Source organism: Vanessa tameamea, chromosome 2 (assembly GCF_037043105.1).
Source record: "Vanessa tameamea isolate UH-Manoa-2023 chromosome 2, ilVanTame1 primary haplotype, whole genome shotgun sequence".
Classification (NCBI taxonomy): domain Eukaryota; kingdom Metazoa; phylum Arthropoda; class Insecta; order Lepidoptera; family Nymphalidae; genus Vanessa; species Vanessa tameamea.
In genome coordinates, this window is record NC_087310.1 from 8,993,189 (window position 1) to 9,011,979 (window position 18,791).

The 18,791-nt window shown below is 32.2% G+C and overlaps 2 protein-coding genes across 2 annotated transcripts in view; both read left to right on the top strand.

Annotated features, from left to right (window-relative positions):
* The window catches only part of LOC113398947 (agrin-like), a 331,801-nt gene that overhangs the window by 184,805 nt on the left and 128,205 nt on the right, over positions 1 to 18,791 (top strand). The gene's annotated exons all lie outside the window — the stretch shown is intronic.
* On the top strand, positions 1,817 to 2,641 carry LOC113394677 (NADH dehydrogenase [ubiquinone] iron-sulfur protein 3, mitochondrial-like). Its single transcript, XM_026632076.2, has one exon. The coding sequence runs from the start codon at positions 1,844 to 1,846 to the stop codon at positions 2,639 to 2,641; it is 798 nt and encodes a 265-aa protein (XP_026487861.2). The 5' UTR covers positions 1,817 to 1,843.

Genomic DNA, 18,791 nt, shown 5'->3' on the forward strand with positions numbered 1-18,791 from the left:
TCCTGCAAGTTTTACCCGCACCACCAGCGTCTCTACTCTGTGGAACTCTGTGTGGCTTCCGCCGGCGATTTATCCGAACCGATACGACTTGAGAACCTTCGAGTAAAGAGCCTACACATTTGTTAAAGGCCATAGGCGGTAGTAGTCACTTTCCATTAAGTGAACTTCCAGTACATTTGCCACCTTAACTATAAAAAAATAATAGAAACGATTCATTCTCGAGTGTTAAAGGTTCAGTTAACTAAACAATACGGAATAAATGAACATGAGATATCTATATTAATAATTTTAGCGACTTTTTTACTAAAAAAACGACTACATTGATATAATCAAAACTTATAACATAAAATGCATAACGTTTCGAAGAAAGTTTTAGTTTATAATACAATGCAGACAACGGTTTTGCTTGTATACTAATTAGATGGGGATACCTTTATTAATACTTAACTGTGAAATCTACTAAACCATTATGTATAAAACTTATACCGGTAGATGCAACGCGTTCTACGGTTTTAGTATGTAACATTATTATATAAGTACCAGTGATTCGCAGTTTCACTCGCTTTATGTTATGTTATGTTATGTTACACATTTTATTATATTAATTAGTCTTGACATAAATTGAAAAAACATAATTCTGTAAAAAATAATTATTTTACTGTTATTTTTTAGCATATTCAAACGATCATCATAGCCGTTTTATGTCATATCAATTAATTTCAGGATTATAGTACCGATTTTATTTTATTTTGGTCATTATTTATAGCGTTCGCATTGCGTCAAATTGAAATCAATTTCGCAATCAATATGCACTACTGAATCCTGACGTGTAGTCGCGCTGATAAAGCACACTGACGCTTTAACTGTTCTGAGTTTCATAAAATTGCCATACCTATTCGTTGCAGGATTAAAGTACCAATTTTCTTGGTCATTATTTATTGCGCTGCGTCAAAGCCAACGGTCAATTTCGCAATCAAGGGGCGTTACACAGAGTCGTGTTCGGGCTATCGTGGCGTGGCGCTGATGGAGCGTTCTGACGATGGCCCTGTCGGCTCAACCATTGTTTACCTGTCAACAAATTCAGCTCTAGAACCGGAACGCTGCTTTGCTAAAAGTATTCTTCACATGTATGTTAGTAAGGATTAATTACTGTTACATTTTGTACGAAAACGTTTGTGAATAATTTATTTTATATATATTTTATATTTGTTTACATTTTGCTGATATCAAAGCAAATATTTTACAATTTACTTTCATACAAAAATTAACAAATTTATTGAAAGCTTTTGCGAGGAATTTTGTCATGTAATACGCGGGTTGCTGTAAACGCCGAAATTAAATTCTTGTGTGGCTTATAAAAAAGTAAACATGCTTTGTTCAAAATATAACAGATAATCGATATGTGAACAATTACTTGATATTGAAAATATGACTTTAGCGCGTAAGCCTCGGTCACATTTTTTCGCTTGGTCTCCCACAAAATATTTTTAATCATCTTTATTTGATTTTTATTTTTGTAAATATAAAATTGCCAGCGGTGATAGTACCTAAATTAATTGTTATGCAAATAATTGCCAAACACTCTAGGGCTTCTGGCAGATATCTGTTCTAAGAAAGAAGTAATCATATGGAACATTTTATCTCATTTAATCTCTAAAATATAATTTCGTATTAAAATGAAATGAAAAAGTATAGTTTTTTTAATATTTTCTACTTTTTAAATTCCAAGGAGTTTTTATATTTCAATCATTGATTGACGTAACAAATAATTAGAACGCACGAACGAATAATAAAAAGACGCGACATTACAATGCGACTAGGATAGTACGGAATTTAAAACAAAATGTATACCGCTTTATCAAAGTTGTTAAGAACATTCACGATCACTTCAAAGCGATATTTTCGTACACATAACAGCTTACGTAACGAAGAAGATACAGTGAAAATTGACGAGAAAGATAACCCCTTTCGTCTTAAGCCTATCGAATATGAAAGCCATACCTTACGAAGACATGACAATTTAAAACGGCAACGACTTTACGAATTCGGGTTATATGTCGCAGCATGCATGCCAAAATATGTACAAAAGATCCAAATGCAGCACACTGACGAGCTCGAAATTTTGATTGCCCCTGAAGGCTTTCATCCCGTTCTGACATTCATGGCTTATCACCAACATGCCTGCTTTAATCAATGCTCTTTGGCGACTGCGGTCGATGTGCCGTGCAGAGAATACAGGTTCGAAGTTGTGTATAATCTCCTTAGCTTACGATACGGTGAACGAATAAGAGTTAAAACTTATACGGACGAACTAACGCCTCTCCATTCGGCTGTTAGTTTATGGGGAAACTGCAATTGGCTAGAAAGAGAAATATATGATATGTTTGGAATTGTTTTCACAAATCATCCAGATCTGAGAAGAATCTTAACTGACTACGGTTTTCAAGGACACCCGCTCAGAAAGGATTTTCCGCTCACCGGTTACATTGAAGTTAGATACGACGATGAGTTAAAAAAAATAGTATACGAACCGGTAGAATTTGCTCAAGAGATGCGTAGCTATCAACTGGATTCACCTTGGAATCACTTGCGGAATTTTTATGAAGGAGTCAATTGCCCTGAGTCCGAAAAGAAGATCTAAATGAATGCATTACATACATCAATAAATGCATTTGAGTAATTTTTAAATTAAATTTAAATATTGTTTTTTAATATTTATTATAATGTAGAGTTATCACGAAATAAACTGTTTAAAGTAACAGATTCTGTATAGGATTGAAAAAAAAAAAAACATTGGATTATCTACAACATACACGTATATATTATATAAATATTTATTAAAGTATTTTCTATGTTATAAACGAAATATTTGTCTTTACCCATTCAGTCAGTTTGATAATCTTCCAGTTAATCATCGCGAGAAAACCCGCATGTATCGTATTAAATGCTACTTTTTATATCCCACAGTGAAGCAAGAAAGAGGTGCGTTCTCTTTTAAAGTAGAGTTGACCATACGCTTGATAATATTCTCTAAATTTTGGTATGTATGTTTTCATAAATTTCTTGAAAATTGCATGTAAATTTTTATTTTTTAAATGTATGCAAACTTTATCGTTACAATCGTTTATATATCAGACACTGAATGATTTATATTAATGTTTAAAATATTCTTGAATTTAGAGTGCGCAGATTCTATAAGCCGAATGTATTTATAACTATTTGCGGTCGAACATACAAAGGACTCGTTACGCAGTGCGGTAAATTATGCAAATACTAAATGCGTATATATTGATCATAGAAAACAATAAGTGGATATATCACAATGAATTAATATTATACTCCCTGTAATATATACTATATAGGTACATTAACATTAACAGCCTGTAAATTTCCCACTGCTGGGATGAGGCCTCGTCTCCCTTTGAGGAGAAGGGTTGGAGTATATTCCATTACGCTGCTCCAATGTGGATACACATGTTGCAGAATTTCGTTGAAATTAGGCACATGCAGGTTTCCTTGCGATGTTTTCCTTCACTGCCGAGCACTAGATGAATTATAAACACAAATTAAGCACATGAAAATTAATTTGTGTTTTTGCTTGGGTTTGAACCCGCAATCATCGGTTAAGATGCACGCGTTCTAACTATCTAGGTAAAACGCTTATTTAGAGCATATTTAATCACATACAGTTAAATACAAGATAGAATTTAAAAAATTTTGTACATCGATAACTATTTTTATTTCAAATCCTATAAAGCAGACCATCAATTTTATTTCAGAGCTGTTTTATTACTTTTTTAATGTCTTCAACATCATGTTCGAATAAAGGTAAAAGATGACGTAATCTATTGAGGGCTATATATATTTTTATTATTAAACTTGTTATTGTAACAAACAGTCTTATTTTAATATTTTTTAGTGCTTTATATAGTCTGGTTATTAAGAAAGCGTAATAAAGTACGCTATATCAAAATAAAGGTATTTCAAAATAAGTGTGGCTAATGGTCAAACTGAATTAATTCTTCAAACAAAAATTCTTAGGAATATTTATTTACTATGGCGTCACAGTAATAATGCCAAATTTAAATTGCATTTTAAAAAAAACCATTTATTAATAAGATTTATTTTGTTGTTATATGACAATATATTTTGTTGTAATTATTATCTGTCAGTAACTAAAACTCAAACATTATTTTTATTTCTGTCTTTAGATGGTATTCCTCAAATAAGCGTTATATTAAAAATGTGAATAATTAGAATATTTCAGGTTATATTTAGTTTATATTTTATTAAAATAATAATGGTTACTACTTAAACGCCATTGTTTTATACAAAAACATTTATTAAATAAGAAACAAATTGTAATAACGACGACCTACTTTCAGTTATTTTTCAAAATTCCTGTGGGATAGAAGAAAAACCGTTGTTTTGCTTCCATCGAATCGTTAGGTATGGGTTTCTGTTTTCCCCATATACAAATTTAACGCGTTTAAGCCACGGCACAGTTACACAAAGCATGTCATATGGTAAAATGTTATATGCGTCACGTGAACCGCGTTTCTTATCATATAAGTAACGAACTCACTTAAGTCGACGGTCATGTAACATAGTACATAATATAATATTATTTTTCTTAATATCATTTTTTTTTATTTACGTTAACACTATTATCTGGTGAAGTATAGTAAATAGTTCAAATTTTATATTACCTTCGTTTGGATATATTTCTCTATATTTATCTTAACCTATTAAAAAATTTGAAGCTTATATAAAAAAAAACATTGATATATAAGACTATAATTCAATACGAGATTATATTAAAGATAAAAAAGCGTGGACTTAATATTTATTGACTTCTAGATAGGATTTATAAAAAAATAATTGTGTTTTACTGACATAAACTGTAATTTAGATGGTGGAAAAGACTAACTACTGAGTTTCTTGCCGATCTTTCACGGTCAAATCTACTTTCCGAACCGGTGGTAGCTTTAAATTTAATTCAACATTGTATCATGACCATTCAAAATCGCTTTTATGCGCCTACTTGAATAAAGAATATTTTGTTTTGATTTTCTACATCAATTTTTAAATATTATATATTATATAATAAATAAAATGAAGTTGTCTTAATGTATCGTGACCGCATCCACCCAAACTTACCTTTAATTGCATTTTAAAAATAGAAATGCTTTTAGAAAACTGAAAAATATTGACAGAGATTCTTGAGGTTTTATATAAGTTTCTTTAGGAAATCATTTTTCATTAAAAACGAATCATCGGGCTTAATATATATTAAACCAGGTGTTTTTGAATCAGTTTTACTTCCTTACTAAAATCACACACAATACTTATAATATAAACTCAAATGAGTTATTCCAGAGATTCCATATATCAGTCAATTGGTCGCGACGCCTTGTCAACGACGGACCTCGCCTTAAGCCAAAAAGTGTATTTTTTTGTTTAAAAGAACTAAGCTTAGGATATTATTCAGATTGGAAAATAACATTATATAAATATATATAGCCCTTATTAAGATTGGTAATAGACAATATAACATCACGATATGACCCAAGGGTGTGAAGCAGCAACGTGACTTTTTTCTTAATATCTTTTATCCTTTATCAATGTACCCATACAAATTGTACGTCATTGAGCTAGAGACTACCTTATAAGGCGTTCAAATTCCGAGTTGTACTGGTAAAAGGGAGGTTTTCCTGTTACGAAACTCTTAGAAGCAGATAAGAGTTGAATGAATGAATTATGGCAATGTTTACAGTACTCTTCGGTTGGGGTCAGTTTGACACTTTATCAGATTATGACAATGAGAGAAGTGAATGAAGAATGCAAGAGAGTTGACTAAGCTCCGTTAAGAATGGCTACCATGGCCAGAATCTATCATGAGGACACCATCACAACTAGAACAGCATTTGGTACAAGTGTCACCTTTTTGGATTGAATCAAACTATGATGTGATGTTTTTTTTTTTTATTTCAGCATAATAATCGAAATTTCAGGATTACAATTTAATTAAGTTGGTTTATCTTTGCTCATAGGAATGCAATTAGAAAAATTGTGTCCCTACTAGGTTCGTTCAAGTTATCGTTGCATCCAGTGTATATGCGACGTCAAGTAGGAAAGTGCTTATGTCTACAATAGCACCACTATACTCACACTCTCGATAAAAAGTAAAAAGTGAACACGTCGGAATTAACACATGCATAGGTGTGTATAACGTGACCGATCTTTGTGTGTGTAAGTGAGTTAGAATTACGTACACCATTCAATAACAAGAGATTTTAAATTACCGTGAAAAGAAACAAAACACAATACGAGTTAATAATTAAGTTTTTTTTTTTATTAAGGAGAAACTTGTAGAACTCATTTTAGAACGCTGTATCCCCGAATCCGGTAACTATAATGTTTGTATCCATGTATACAATATAATACAATATATAAACAAGATATATTATACAATTTGCATTAAATTATACAATCTGGCTGACCTGGCTTTAAACTAATAAAAGTATATATCTATTGATAAAGCGGGTTGAGGTAAGTTGGATCAGCAAGGGGAAGTTAGTGGTGATTCTATACCTAGTACTATGTATTCTGTGCTGCACATGACATTATATAGCGTTCTATTTTGAGCACTTTACGGTTGTCATAGTACCAGTGGCTAGTCTCTGTACTTAAATACTATACGCTCGTAATGTTAGTAATTTAATACGTAGTCTCTTGTCGTCCAGCTGCTAACTCTACAAATGTAGGCATAGATCTATTCACTCGTCAAGGCTCGCCCCTTCATGCTTTAAATTATCGGCCTATATTAGTATGATTGAGTGAGATTCGTGTTTACAATATGTCTTAGTGTGCGTGAAACGACTAAGAGAAAAAACAGCAAAAAATAAAAAAATAGATTATATAAGTTAAGTTTGCTTTATTGTAAATTAGTTGAACCTGCAAAACCTGAAAAACACAAATAGGCAAACTCATTTTTCTCCTTTGGGATGGAGTTTCGTAAAATCCGTTCTTAGCGGATATCTTCACCCTATAAATAACCCACCTGTCAAGTTTGAATCAGTGAGTGGTATTTCGCTTTTATACATATATAGATTAATTAATTTAACGTGGAGGGGCTTTAGTGAAAGACCTATAGTGCTAACTCAACAAACAATAGGATGTTACGGTAAGACGTAATTAAAAAATTACTTATTTGACTACTTTGTATATCTCATTTTGTCGTCAACAATTAGGTCCACATTATTGTGTTGTAACAGATATTTCCAAATGCTTATAATTTAAGTGATAACTTTTTATGGGATGGTAAACTGCTTCGTTACGTAACGTGTTACGACGCCAGTCTATCTGGCTTCCCTTTCTCTTAGGCATACGGCAGCGGTAGGCAGGTCCCTCCTCTCTCACTCTAACCCACAGCAATAGCGGAGCCTATTTCGGACAGACGTTATTTTTTAAGTTATCACTTCTATCGGACGTCAGGAGGCGGAGACGCACACGTATTTTTTTAAAGATATAAAATATATTGTTCATAGTATGGATGTCCTTAACGATAGAGCGAAAAAGTAGCTTAAAAATTTTTAATAAAAATATTTCAGTCTTTTCTTTATTAGACGAACATTAACAAAATAACTATAAACTCAAAAAGCCTAACAGACTCTTTGATTACATAAAAGTAATGCCTCTTCTACACTATAATTTTGTGCTAAGCATACAATGCACTGCGATCACAATTGCACTGCGATCTTTCAACTCAAAGTAACTATACAAACGAATAATTTAAAGTAGATGCCCATTACCTGTTCTCAAGTATTTCTATCGTATTAAATATTTTTACCTCAAGTAACAAAAAGTCGCGTTATTTCTCCTTGTCGCTCAGTAAATAGCTCAAGGGAATGTTACAAATCTCAGAAAGTCACAAAGACCTTTTTGTCTATGTGCTTCAGTAGATTTTGCTGAGATAAATATTTTCTAATTTAACTGACGTCCCAATCTTCTTAACATCTTTACATCTGGCATTTATCCATATTAATTATTAATTATAATTATTTATTTTTATTATATATATTTATTTTAATATTATCCATACTATATTTAATATTATAAATGCGAAAGTAACTCTGTCTGTCTGTCTCGCTTTCACGTCAAAACTACTGGACCGATTTAAATGAAATTAGGTACACAAATAGTCTAGAGCCTGAGAAAGGACATAGGCTACTTTTTAGTTGGAAAAAGTGCTGTAAGGGGTTGAAAAGGGGGATGAAAGGTTATAATTTGTGCACTAATAAACTAACATATCATGACACCCACTAAGGAACGAATTTTGGTAATTCTACCCCTAAAGGGGTGAAATAGGGGTTGAACGTTTGTATGGAAGTCCGTTATTTTTTAAGTTAGAAACATGAAACTTTTTTTTTGGGACATTGATAAAAAAGGAGTAGATACTTATTTAAGTGTTTCTGCATATTCTACCCCTATGGGGGTGAAATAAGGGTTGAAAGTTTGTATAAAAGTCCGTCATTTTTAAGATAGAAACATGAAACTTTATTTTTGGGGTACTGATAAAAAATGAGTACTAATTAATAATTATTAATTAATTAATGAGTAGTAATTTAAGCGTTTTTGGATATTTTACGCCGAAGGAGAGAAATTGGGTAGACATTTCGTATATAGGATAGTTTGGAAGTCCGTAATTTTTGAAATTAGAAGCATGAAATTTTAATTTTGTCCCACTGCTTAAAAATGAGTTGATACGTATTTAAGCGTTTCTGGATATGACCCCTAAGGAGGGAAATTGTTTTAACATTCCGTATACAGGTTAGTCTGAAAATCCATCAATTTTGAAGTAAGAAACTCGAAACTTTATTTTTGGGCTACCGATTAAAAATGAGTTGAATCGCATTTAAGCGTTTCTGGATATTCTACCCTTAAGGGCTGAAAAACACACCAATGTGGTATACAAAGAGGTCTTACGTTAACTTAATATTATAAGTTAATTTGTAAATATATTCATATTCTACGCGAGCGAAGCCGCGGGTAACAGCTAGTGTAATATAATATGAACTAACTATAGGTATTTATAGATGTGTACTAATGTTTAAAGCTGTTTTTTTTAATGTGATTATCTCAAAACCTACTTATGATTTAAAAATGTTTTTGCTTCTGATAGCTTTTTTACTAAAAAAGCTATATATACAATAAATAAATAAATATTGGACAACATCACATACATTACTCTGATCCCAATGTAAGTAGCTAAAGCCCTTGTGTTATGGAAAATCAGAAGTAACGACGGTACCACATACACCCAGACCCAAGACAACATAGAAAACTAATGAACTTTTCTATATCGACTCGGCCGGGAATTGTTTTTCTTTTTATTTTACGCATATATTGACGAAATCTCAAAAACATAAGACAGTTAAGTTCATAAATGTTTCACTCGTAGAAAGAAGATCGGATCTTAATTTATCATATCACAAATGCGTGTTGGCGTGTGAAAATATATCAGAAATTCTTTCAATACAAAGAATTTTTTCATTTTATTCTATCATTTTAATTAAAAACATTTTCCTTTTATTCAAATTCGATTTCATATTTTTTTTAAATTGCTGTAATAGTTCCTTACAAGTTATATATACAGTTAATTAGAGAGAAGGTTTTATTTAAAACTCTTTCGAAAATGTGTCTATTTAGCTGACTGCGAAATAGGCTTATCTATGATATTCAACACTAGCTTTAAAGGTGAAAGCCATTACGAAGCCCGTATGCCACATAATAGACGAGATAAAACGATTTTGCGAGAACACAATTGGTGACTTTTCCAGAAAAAACAAAACGCTACCGTTTTGTGAGATAAAAGTGACGATGGAAACATTAGGGATTACGTTGATACGTTGATTAAATTATATTCTATTCTATTAAATTTTTTCTCTAATAGTCATATCAAGACTTATTTTAAAAATTTTAAACTAATGTTATGATTGGATGTCTTCAGAGTTTGAATCGGCGTTTTATGAATGTTTGATATGTGTGCATTTGTAAGTGTGCATGTGTGTGATATCAGTATAGATGTGCATTTTCGTATTATTTTCTTTCAACTAACATTTCGTGTATAGTATATCTGAAATGAAAAATCAAATTGTATGTTTTAATACACGTCTTGTATACCTTTTTGAGATGAACTCAGGCTGTTACTCTACACGGTTAAACCATTGCACCAATTTTTTTATATATTTAATGACTTAGGGTATTTTTTTAGTTCACTCCTCGAGCGGGTCAAATTGTGTGGTAAATCTGATTTATAGGTAAAGTTTTATAAATTTCGTGCAGGTAAAGAACCAGGTTCAGCTAGTGTCTATACACATACATTAACATGCAGGTTTCCTCACGATGTTTTTCTTCACCGCCGAGCACGAGATGAATTAAAAAACACAAATTAAGCACATGAATATTCAGTGGTGCTTGCCTGGGTTTGAACCCGCAATCATCGGTTAAGATGCACGCGTTCTAATCACTGGGCCATCTCGGCTCTTATATAATATACAATTGAAGTAAATTGTAATTGTAACTCATACTTCAGCATTTGAAAAATATATACGTATTTTTGGTTACTACTACTACTAGTACTACTACTGTGCTTAAATGCATATTGGTAACATTTGTATCAGCAACCGTCTTGCACTTGAAGCCAATTACTTACTCACTCATACCATAAACGCCTTTAACGACAATTTTAGTATCAAATCCAACATATTCTATAACACTTTCGTAATTGGGTACGGAGCCTTTGAAATACGCAAACAAACATTGTTATCTGTTGATGCCGAACTATGAATTTATTAGGCACTATTTACATTTACTCCCTGCGTTGTCAGTCGTATGTAAGCCATTATTGTGTAATCAAGGTAATCAAATCACGTTATTGTTAGCTCCCAGTCAATCGTGAGCAAACACACTGAGTAACATTGTTCATATCGTTGTAAGAGTTCAGACCGGCATGTATAATGATGTCAGTTTAAATTTTGGACAAACAACGGGGTAACAAGACGCAGCTGCACGAGTTGAACTAATTTCATCCAGACATGACAAGGGTATTAGTCGGGTCGAGACCCTTTTTATAACTAAAGTTACTGATAGTCCTTAAACGATGTAAATATATCAAGCAAGGAATCCGTTTACTTTTAAATAACTTGTACATTTTTTTAATATTAGTTTTTAAAGACGAGAACTTACATAGTCCAGTGGCAAGTAGAATTAAATCGTCAAATGCTTAAAACGTGTTCTTAATTCATCTCGTGCTCGTGAAACATTGTAAGATAAACTTACATGAACTTGATAAAGATGAACTTACATGTATCGGATGAAATAATACACATGTATATCATATCCAAAGAATCGCATTGGGGTAGTATGGTGGAATATTCTTCAATTTCTCCAAATTGGATGAGGCTTTTGCCCAACAGTACATTTTAATATAAATTAGTGGCTGAACTTAGCTTCACCACAAATTATTCTTGTAAAAAGGAAGTATTATTTTGATTAAACGGTTATTTAAATACGTGTCAACTCTCTGTCGTATTAGCTTAGTGCTAATATACTATTCTAATGAAACAGCAAAGTAATGTAGTCATTTGTCTTTTGAATAAAGCTTTGTAACGTTTCCTGAGTGAACATCTAGCATTCGAGTACGGGTAAGATTTAAGAACGTCGCATAACTGAGAGATAGCCTTGGAGAAGAGTATTTTCTAGAAGTGGCATTAATATCCTACTGGTGCTTTACAATTGATCCATTGTAATTTTTTATTTAGTGTGAATATTAAGTCATCATATGTTTTTCGTTTCGTCTTTTGTTTTGTAATTTTATACGTTATCCCTACTCTCATAGAATCTATTATAGCTTACAATTAAAAAAGTCTAGTGTGATTTCGTAATAATATTTCCTGCGCCTTAAATTCGTTTTGGAGGTGCTTGAAAAGCAGTGCAGTGTGAAATTTCCTTCAAGTTTAATCCTTGCCAAAATTGTATACAAACAACCGTTCGCGAGATAAAGTAAATGATTAAAAAAATATTTATTATAATTGTTGATAATTTTATAATTTCTAAATATTTAAATATATAATTTTTTTTATCATTATAAACTCGAAATCAATTCTTTTTTTTTTATAGGGGTTAATAAAATTTAGTAGCAAGCTTGGACACCAAGGACGTCCTTTTCTTAATTTAATGTTCTAGGGCACAATTTGTGCCCCGGAACATTGGGTATGTAGCCTACTGAAAAAGATCCTTATCGAAGATAAGTAACATTGACACGTTTTACTACCCCATATGAGATTTTACAGTTTCAAACGGCACAAACTTCGGGCACGATTAGTCGGATGCCTTGTGATATCTGGCTTCCTATAAATACTAATAAATTACTTATTAATGTTTCATAATTATTATAAAGAAATTCTGATGATTATTACAAATGACATATTTATATATGAGTGTATATGTAGTACTTGCGGTCATCTGCGACTTCGCTCGGGTTAGGTATTAGTCGATAGGTGTTAGGTATAAAATAGCATAAGTTTGAACCTCTAGGAAGGGTCATTGACGTTTAAACTTTCTTTTTTTAGTGATTTGGTCTTGAAAGCCTAACAGTCAGAAAGACATACGGACAAAAATTCTAATTCTAATTTATAATATTAGTAAAGAAATTTGTAGATAAGAACATCCATATGTTTATGTTATTATTTAAGATCACTTAAAATCATAATGAACTAAGTATATTTTTTAATAAAATTTATATAAAAGCAGGGCCATCCCATACGCCATCTGATGGTAAGTGGTCACTACCGTCCATTACTAGTCTAGCGCCATTTTGGTAAAATTGATCTATAAGATTAAAATAACTTTTTTTTTAAATAACTTTATAACCCTATTTATTGTATCCAGTGTTCAGGTAAATTATTATAAATTTTAGTATCAAATACTGTTTTTAAATTTTTAACACTAAAACATTCCTTATAAATGATTTCGAATTCAAGTGACTTTAAAAAGATAAATATTTTAAATCTCAAACGTCATATTATACTTCGTGGAAAAAGATATTACGATTTCAATTTATTCTAAACATCAAACGATGTATGTGTGCTAAGTACGATTTAAAGTTTTTATTGTTTTAGATTTCAGACTTAATTGGGGCTATCACTAATTGTATATTTATTTTGGCTATAAAAAAAAGATTTTTTTATTATATGTTTCTAATAAAAAAGGAATTGAAATAAATATGTATCAAGTATTAAAATAGAAAAATCGCTTAGTTTCTCTTGAAGATTCAGTTCGTTTTTACTTTGACTTTCCGAATAATGCGTCCATTATCTAATGCACAGAGAAAATATATATTAAATGAATACTATCAGATGTCTATAATATAAGAAATTATAAGTATAAATGTCATTTCTAGAAAAGTCTCTTCTGTAAGGACGAAGCAGTGGATCGCGTAAAGCTGGTGAATTACAGACATTTCTTTGTAGGACGCCCTTCGTTTGCAGTAATTGCTTATAACTCAGTGTGTGTAAGAATATTTAATTCAGCGCATAGATCGTCCCGTGCTACTGAATAATATACTACGAAATGAAGTTGTGATAATCGTAATGAAATTTCTGTGTTTGAGGAAGTTAATACCAACTTTACTACGAGACAGAATTGTTCATATTTTAATTTTATCTTTTGCTGAGATTTACTAAAGAATATCTTTGACTAAGTAATATGAGAATTCTTGAGGATTACCTTAAAATAATATTGAAGGATTTCGCAAATACATGTTTGTAAAGTAGGTTTATACTCGTGACAAATACGCGTTGTCCTCATAAAAAATTCACCCTTGTAGCCGGCGTGGGGAGATCCCAGTGAATTATAACATCAGAAAGCGGCAACTTTTTGTGCTGAGATTAACTGCGTATTACAAGCCTAAAGTATGCCAATGAGGGGTGTTTCCTAAACTTCTTAATTAGTTACGAAAGGTTTTTCTTACGAACGCCTTTTAGGCAGACGAAGAATTCGTACTTAAAATGAACGCTGCTGAGAATGTCCGATTAGTTATATCTTCTTATAACCCTGTAAAATATTTCCATACTCATTCTTGTTAGAATATTTAACAACTTTCATTAATTATTTGTAATAAGTAAAAATGTTTTGTAATGTTTTAAAGGATCGCTTCTTCAACTTCGCTTTGAGTAGATGCCGAGTCGAATAAATATTAACTATGCTTTTTAAAGGAAGGTTTAAACAAAGGAATGTTTTCAATGCAATAAGTGTTCTGAAGACCATTTAAAATATGTAGCCTTGTTATTATAATGGTTCTTCAACTTTGAGTGTATATATTATTTCCGCTGTAAGAAGTTTATACTACTTTAGTATAAGAAACCTTTGTTAAAATGTAATGATGTCATTTTGATTGAATTTCGGCGGCGAATCTCAAAGAAAAACAGAACAACAGATTAAACAGACTGTTTAATCTATAAAGTAAAAATGACAGTCTTTTATTGTCCCACTGGCGGGCTATGGCCTCCTCCCTTTTTTAAAAAGGATTGAAGCTTATATCCAGTATTTGTATCGCGTAAATCATAACCAGAAACTGCGGGTTTAAATCCCGGCAAGTACCGCTAAGTTTTCATGAGCTTAATTGGTGTGAATAAATCATTTGGTACCTACTATGCGGTGAAGGAAAAGATCGTGTTGAAACCAGCATGAGTCGGTTGAAATTCTGCCACCTGCGTACCCACCAATCCAGATTGATGCACAATTTTGAAATAGATTAAATTCATACTTTCTCCTTAAAATCTTTAATATATTTTTATTTTAAATAATATTTAAAATGTAAATTTGTATTTGTTGGTATTTCAGCATGCCTTTCTTCCAAATCAAAACAAACTTTAATAGTACATTAATTGAAATATAGATAACTAGCTATTACCCGCGGCTTTGCCCGCGTAGCATATGAATATATTTACAAATTAACTTAAAATATTACGTTAATGTAATACCTCTTTGTATACCACATTGGTGTGTATTTCAGCCCTTAGGGTAGAATATCCAGAAACGCTTAAATGCGAATCAACTCATTTTTAATCGGTAGCCCAAAAATAAAATTTCGAGCTTCTAACTTCAAAATGACGGACTTCTATACAAACTTTCAACCCTTATATCACCGCAGGGGTAGAATATGCAGGAACACTTAAATAAGTATTCTATCCTTTTTAATATATCCTTTTTAATCAGTATCCCAAAAATAAAGTTTTATGTTTCTAACTTAAAAAATTGCATACGAACGTTCAACCCCTATTTCACCCATTTTGGGGTAGAATATCCAAAATTCCCTCCTGAGTGGGTGTCAAGATATGTTAGTTTATAAGTGTACAGCCTAAAATATAAGTTTTATGCTTCTAGTTCTAAAAATTCTAAACATGACAATACTTTCAACAACTTACAACATTTCATCCCCCTTTTCAACCCTTTACAGCACTTTTTTCCGAATAAAAAGTAGCCTATGTCCTTTCTCAAGCTCTAGACTAATTGTGTGCCAAATTATATTTAGATCGCTCCAGTAGTTTTGGTGTGAAAGCGAGACAGACAGACAGACAGACAGAGTTACTTTCGCATTTATAATATTATATATAGTATGGATAGTATGGATTTGTAATTAAGAGATAGGATACTTTTTACATAAAGAAACAAGCTGCAGGTAACAAATAATAATACATAATATCATGTAACGTAAGTGCGGTACAAACTCACTCAAACCGAAAATTCAAATCATATTCTAATTGATACCATAAAATTTCACGAATGTACAATTCCAGAAATTGCAATCAAAGATCGTTAGAGCGGTTAAACAAGGCTTTAACTCGTATTACCAGTATCAAACGCTTTTCGCCTTTACGGCAACAGAGATAATACCGACCGAAATGGTTCATCAGTATTCAGCGGCGAAGCAATTGAAACTGCGGTAGTGCTCGGTCCTCCCACTCAATTTTCCTTGTTCCGACGGCTCGAGTTATTTGCATCACAAAAACACAATGTCGAGGGAACGCGAGACCATTAATCACGCGTAGCGAACTTCAGCGCAGTCGTGAATAGCGTCAGCCACACGCGAATGATTCAGACGTTTTACTATTCTGATCGAAGGCAGTCAGACGCGTTGCGTGACGTGACGATCGCTGTCCCAAACGCTGCATTGGAACCTTTGCAGCGGATGTACACTACACATTATCACGAGATCTCGACGAAATCTACATGGTTAAATTTGATTCCCAATCAATTGTTCTCTTTTACAAAATTACCTTTAAATATAAACTAAATTTATTTTGTATATAATGATGTAAAAATAGTGACTGTTTTAATACACATTTTGTAAAGTGCATTCAGTACATTTTAAAACATTTGAAAATGTATGATACGCTACAAGAAAAATCGTAACAAAGAACAGATACAAATATGACGTCTATTACTCCACTGCATACAGTCAGTTAATCTTTTGTGCAGTAATGTATAAGGTCTTAGAACAGTATGTCAAAAAATATTGAAACTACCTTAATTTTAGAAATAAATTTATGAAAATGTACTCGTTTGAGTGCTACAGGATGTATGATTAGTGACTTCATGAATGACAGCACATGGATAATGATATGAAAATATCCACAGTTTATTTCATATAATAAAACTTTGTACAGGATCGTGTAGGTACTTTCGGGTTCATCTCGCTCAATAACTATATAACTTTCTTCTATTATTGGGATATATATTTCGAACTTTAAATTCAAAACATATTAATATTTTGCATTCTTCAAAATAATTTATTGATTTTTTTTAAAACCGCACCTCAATTTTGTTTATCTTATTACACACACACACACACACCCAAACCTCAATCATATATTTATCATTCGGAATGTATAATATGAGAATTATAATATTGAATAAATAATTCCAATAATGTTTTATCCAGCCCTGATACAATAGCTTATGTCAGTTAAATACATTCTATTAATAAATAAAACTACAACAGTATTTAATTTAAAACAAAATACTTTAAATTAAATATTTAACAGAGAGCACGCTAGATTGTATCGCGTAGTGCAAAAAATATACCGTTTCAAATTGTCTGTGCCTATACTTTAGAAGTTTTTTAAGTGCCGGAACAAGCCGCCGTTTTAATTGCGCCAACCGGAAAGGGGAGAGATGAATGGAAGGAAACAGCCTTGCCAACCGCCCTACATTATTAAAACTTGCCTCTTACTGGAGCACCGCCTCGTACTCTCAACTCTGCAAGCATAATGAATTGCAATATCATCTCGAACAGTCTTCAAATAACTTTACTTTCAAAAATTTATCAACGAAAAAGTATAAACCGTTAATACAATAACAATATTAATCTTCAACGGTTCGCATCGTTTCGTCTAAAAGCAACAATAGAAACTAAACGAATTAAGAGTAACTAGAAAGCGTATAAAATTATGACCTTCTTGTGATGAGAAGCGAGTTAGTACTTTAACGCACGAGATTGTTTATAAAGGTGTGAAATGGATGAGCATCCCCGTCACACCGTGACCGCCTTATTACATTATATGAGCACCTTAACAAAGCCTCTTTCGTGCCTTATCTGTGGCACCGCAAGAACCTCATAAGCTCAGTTTGTTACCTCAAAACATATTGTAGCACATTATGCGGCAAAGCGACGGCAACCTGCCGCCCTCATCCTCACGTAATAAGAATAGGTTGTCTTATGAATATTATGCTCCTTGATGTTTTAAGATTAAATTTTTTACATTCTGATAATTTAATAGACATTGTATCAAATATAATCCAACGGAATTTAAAGATACGCCCACATATAAGCTGTTCGCTACTAATTTGCACATTTATCAACTCCGTGTGGGTTTATTTTCAATAAATCTAAGTATCTCTGCAACTATTTATGTTTAAAAGATAACAACATTCACCGAATCTTTTTATATTACTACAAGTATTTAAAACGGGATATTTACCATGTTTTTTATTTTTATTTGGTGGAGCTCGATATTTCGACATTATCTACGAATGTCTTGTTCACGAGAACATGTTATTTTATAAACATGTTAATTTAAAATCTTTTTATATTGATATGAAATATATTTATTTTACAATAATCTTTATTTTACTTGAACAGAATTTTATTTATACAAAAAAGGTGTCAGTTATCGGCAAATAAAAATAATCATATCATAGGAAAATCATTACATGGGGAGGTATTAAATGATAATGTCCTTCTAGCTGAATTTCCATTGATAAGGACTAGCCAAGTATAAGGGTACTTTTTAGTGCACAATTGCACATCCAAATATAATTGCTCACATGACAGACTGTTTCCCCTGATTCCGATCGACGGGAATGTACCAGCCAATTTTCCACCCAAAGGCTCTTTTCGAAGAGTGATTTGAACTCAGACGGAGTTTAAGATTTATAGCCGCTAAGCCAACGAAGAGCTTGGCGGAAGAATACGCTATCACACACACAATGCCATATATTGTGATTTATTAAACTCCGCATTATGTGGCGGCCAATCTGAATATAGACTTGCCACTTACGCAGGCTAGAATATTATAAGGCACAATTGTGCGCACAACACAGGTGCAGTCCCGATTTTTTCACTCTCATAATTCGATGGTATAACAAATCTTACACGAATCTTACCGGAAAGAGTTCAGGCGAAAGTTATGCGCGCTTTTCAGGAAGAGCTTGGTTTAAATATT